This window comes from Clinocottus analis, unplaced genomic scaffold (assembly GCF_023055335.1).
Source record: "Clinocottus analis isolate CAN_PGR_092001 unplaced genomic scaffold, fCliAna1.0.p SCAF_39, whole genome shotgun sequence".
NCBI classification, from domain to species: Eukaryota; Metazoa; Chordata; class Actinopteri; order Perciformes; family Cottidae; genus Clinocottus; species Clinocottus analis.
Genome location: NW_027176142.1, coordinates 1,085,959 through 1,090,853, shown reverse-complemented (window position 1 = coordinate 1,090,853; position 4,895 = coordinate 1,085,959). Strand labels below are relative to the sequence as shown.

Sequence of the window (4,895 nt, the reverse complement as noted above, 5' to 3'; positions counted from 1 at the left end):
TATATATATATATATATATATATATATATATATATATATATATAGTTAAATATATTAGGTGTGAGATTCACCAGGAGTCCACGATACAATATTATCGCGATATATTGAGTATTGCGATATAATGCGATTTCATAAAATGTTTTCAACCCAAATTGTCCCCAAAGGAAAACTTTGTCAACCAAAAATAAATTGATTTTATTATTCTAGGACCAAAAACTTTAGAATTAAGTAAATAAAAGATCAATACTCGGCTTCCGTGTATCGATACAATATCGCCACGCAAAATATCGCGATACTGTGCTGTATTGATATTTTACCCCACTTCTAATATATATATATTTTTTTTTTTATACAAAATTGGTTTGCATCTATTTGCATGTATGTAATGCAATAACTGGTACAACTGAGAGCAAACACTGAAAGGTTTTGCGGTCCTTCTCCTATATGTATATCTTCCTTCTCATCTTTAAGTTAATATGGTATATTGAACATTAACGTTGACTTCCTGGCGGCTCCAGTTACCTGTTGTGGTTTGCAGTGGCAGGGCAGCTCCACTGTGACTCCGGCCAGGTAGGCGGCGTTGGTGAAGGTCAAGAACGCGGGACAGGCTTTCCTCGCAAACACGTCCTGCTTATCCTCAGGAGCCTCGTAGCTCCTCACCTCAGCTCCCAGCAGGAGGAAGAGCAGGAGGAAGAGCAGGAGGAGGCAGCGAGAGGACGGAGGAGGAGGAGGAGGAGGAGGAGGCATTACGGGCTTCACAGAGGACGAAGGAAGTTCTCACGTCAGCAAAACACAAACTGTGCCAACGAGTGCGACGGTTCCGACGCGTCGCATCTGAAAAATAACACTTGAACAAAGTTATTTTCAAACCACAACAGCTTTCATGGAATCTGATACGCTCACAAAGGACCAGTCCTGTGTCGTCAACACAAACATGTCGAAGTCCAAGACCCGTCTCATAAGACTCACACACACCTTTAGTCTTTGCTTGTGTGCCCAAAAACATGGTATTCCTTTTATTCTTGGCTGCAGTTAAAGCTTACATCCTTCCAGTTTCTCTTTTGTTCTTGTGACTAATTTATAACGCGTTCAATCAAGTCTGCAAAGGTTCGAGCATCATGTGTTTCTTTCATCTTATGTAGACAAACTTCAGCTAAAGGCTCGGCCTCTGTTGCTATCGTGCAACTAGCTTGAAAAAACATATAAATCTTGCAAAAACCTTCAGACCTTAGGCTCTAAGCGTGGCAGCGATGGTCCGTCTGTCAGCTGGTCGATGCACCAGTGGGGTCCGAACTGAAATATGTCTTTCAGCATCCTGGACCAATATTTCAGTCTGCTGCATCACCCAGGAAGAAAAAAAAAAGACTTTGCCTCAGGGAAAGTCCGTGGCAGCGATGCCTCGCTCCACACAGCTCACGAGCTCACGAGTCTGTCGGTGAGAGGTGAGCTCAGGCAGCGATGCTCCTGGAGGTTGTGTCTGTAATATCACAAAGTGGAAATAAATGAGTGCAATGGAGCGGCGGCTGAGCTGCAGCGCTGTGAACCACCGGGGCCTCTGGCACAATGACCGAACGTAACACGCCGCCGAGCAACTTTACTGCCCGGAGACAAAAACAAGACTCCTGAGATGTAAGCCGGGAGCTCAGCTGAAGGCGTGCGCGGCAGGATTTCACTGCGGTGGTGTGTAACCGAGTTGTCTGAGCAACACAAAATGAGTCAGGGCAGCAGGATGAGTAACTGTGTTCAGAGGGCGATCTGTGGATTTCATCACTGGAGCTAGCTGGCACACGCCGGCTGGACTACTACAGACTGAACTCAGACATAAAGAGATTTTACTGTGGTTTATATGCGATGAACGGATAAAAGGGAGGCAGAAATAAACTACAACAAGTCTGACTTCATGTTTTGTTCGTTCTTTCTGCAAGATGACGTTTAAAATGCTTCCTCCTCGGAGCTCGGATCGATCGGTGGCTATGCTAACGTCGTAGCGGCTCCATCGACGCTCAAAATAACGCCATCTGGCGCCAAAGCACAGAAACAACATTAGCATAACCTTTTTAGCCATTGAGCAATAGTTTAATGTTGACAGCTGACGGATGGTGAGTCCCTGCAACGAACAGATTGTCCCATAATGTCATGAGGACGTGGACGAGGACGAGGACGAGGACGTGGACTCTTTCCTTTCTGAAGGATACGACAACGTTTCTGCACCTTTCATCCATTACAAGTTATTATCATAAAATAAATCAGTTTCATCTCCACTGTGAGAACTTCACCAGACGTCCCAACAGGACTGAATGTCCTCAGAAAGCTTCACTTTCATTGTCAAAAACTAAAGCTGAGCAGAAACTGCTTTGCCGCCGATTTGTTTCTTCAAACATCTTCAGCTGCCCGTCTCTTCTCGCCCTCTTCTTCACTCTTCTTCACGCGTCTTGTCCTCGATCTAAACATCCTTTACGCTCACGCCGAGGCGCTTTCTGCACCACTATCTGCGTCTCATCAGCCTCCGCCTCATCCTTTCATTCCTCTTGTTCACGACATCAAAGCAGCCATCAACTCTGATCCCACGCGCTCGCCCTCCTGCTATTTCCTCCAAACATCCATTAAATGAACGCTCTGGTCCGTCTAAACAGCACATTCAGTGCTTCGAATCAGCTCCAGGTATTTTTCCAAACAACCTTTTCTTTATCGTTCTCATCAGCCGTCCTCCTCCTCCTCCTCCTCCTCCTCCTCCTCCTCCTCCTCCTCCTCCTCCTCCTCTTATCGACTCCATTTAATAGCATCCATTCTAAAGCTGGATGCTGAATGCCACCCGTTCCTCTCACATGTATCCCCCTGTTATTATCACCCCTCCTCCTCTCACAGAGGTCCATTAAACGCTTGAAATCACACAAACATCTCTCTCAGAGCTGTTTCCTGCTCTGAGAGAAGAACCAGAACTTCATCCTGACCGTGTGCAGAGCGACGCGTCTTCAACATCCACTGTTGGTCGTTTACATGATGGATGACGTGGACTCACTCGGCATCAGAGGACGCATCTTCATAGTTTTGGTGATCTCACAAACTTGGTTCCAAACTGGAATTATAGGCTTTGCACTTAATTAAATACACTCGTCTTTATCTTTTATTCCTCAGGAAGGAGATAGAGAGGAATAAAGGAATCTTTTATTCCTTTATTTGTTGACAAAATACTTCCTCTGTTTGATATTCTTCATGTCCACATGGAGCACAGGATATGAAATGTGCAATTATAAAAACTAATCACAGTTATTTCATTTTTTGCAGGTTTTAAAAGTTCTCTGCTGACACTAAAACATCACTGAACAAAAAGCAAAGCGACTCCTTCAACATGTATTTTGCATTAATTGATGACAGTAAAAGAACAATATAAGATTCTGTATTGTATTTCACTTTCTTTCATTGTTTGATTTGTTTCATTTAGACATTTGAAGTTGTAGAAATGGACATAAAGGACGCTCGCATCGCCGTAATCTGTATTTATCAACGTGTTTTCGTTTTGAGTCATTTTCCCAGCTGTTGTATGTTTTTTATGTTTTATGTTTTCTGCTTCATCAATGAGCTGGAACCCAAACTCTTCCTCTCTCCTCTTCCTCCCTCCTGGTTCTCCTCTTCAGCCCAACTTCTTCTGATCTTCCCATCATCTCATCCATGAAATCAGAGCGTTCATTGAAGCATCAAATGCATTTCACCTTGAATCCTCTCCTCTTCCTCCTCCTCCTCTTCCTCCTCCTCCTCCTCCTCCTCTTCCTCCTGCAGCTTCGTACAGACACAGTGTCACCGCATCCTGAGTGTTTATATGTTTACATTTACTGCAGTTAGATTCATGTCATCACATCTCATAAGCAGCGTCCTCCTCAGCGCACCGATTCATCTCTTTTGCTCTCGATTGGATTTTACATTTAACTTTTTTACTTACTATCTTTGTAATTTGAGTTATTTAATCTTTTTACTCCACATCTTATGAACATGACATGATTGGTTTTAAAGCACACCAAACATTTTCAGTTCATTTTGTTCCTTTGAGACAGACGTTGACTTTCTAGGAACATTTATTTTTAAAAAAATTGGAAAATATCAATACAGCACTGTATCGCGATATTTTGCGTGGCGATATTGTATCGATACACGGAAGCCGAGTATTGATCTTTTATTTAATCAATTTTAAACGTTTTGGTCCTAGAATATTACAATCAATTTATTTTTTGTTGACAGTTTTCCTTTGGGGACAATTTGCGGTTCAAATTTGTTTAATAAATCGCATTTTATCGCAATACTCAACGTATCGCGATAATATCGTATCGTGGCGATATTGTATCGATACACGGAAGCCGAGTATCGATCTTTTATGTAATAAATTATAAACGTTTTGGTCCTAGAATCATAAAATCAATTTATTTTTTGTTGACAAAGTTTTGCTTTCAGGACAATTTGCAGCTTAATTAATTTTTTTATAAATCGCATTTTATCGCAATACTCAACGTATCGCGATAATATCGTATCGTTGGACTTCTGGTGATTCCCACCCCTAGTCTTTACACATCAACGTTCAGATGTCCGGGTGTCCTTGAATGCATCATGAATTGAGCCAGAAGTTCATAACTGTCCTGTGTGAAAAAGCTATAACACAAGTGATGTAATTACTTTATTAAAATCATTCCTAAGATGAATTAGTGTGTATTTGTTTGGTTTGTTGTGTTGAAAATGGACTCCAACTGCATCTGGTTGTGCGTCCGTGTGTTCCATAATGACAAAATATCCTTGAATCCTAACGTTTAAGCCAGTTATTACAGTAATGTTCACAATAAGCCGACGGCGTCTCACATATTGGACGTTAATCCAATCATAATAACTATTGCGGAGCCTAATTCAAATGA

At 42.0% G+C, this 4,895-nt stretch overlaps 1 protein-coding gene across 4 annotated transcripts in view; it reads right to left on the bottom strand.

Moving 5' to 3' along the window:
- The window catches only part of LOC137799853 (Ig-like V-type domain-containing protein FAM187A), a 6,455-nt gene extending 5,428 nt beyond the window's left edge, over positions 1-1,027 (bottom strand). For 2 of the 4 annotated variants that reach the window (XR_011079460.1, XR_011079459.1), the window contains exon 1: positions 523-1,024. Coding sequence is in view for 1 of the 4 variants with exons in the window: in XM_068596706.1 (XP_068452807.1) it covers positions 523-747 (225 nt within the window). In the remaining 3 variants the exon portion in view is untranslated. Of the gene's footprint in view, positions 1-522 lie in introns of all 4 variants that reach the window. The other 2 variants (XR_011079458.1, XM_068596706.1) reach the window with 2 other exon arrangements.
- Between the last annotated feature and the right edge of the window lie 3,868 nt (positions 1,028-4,895).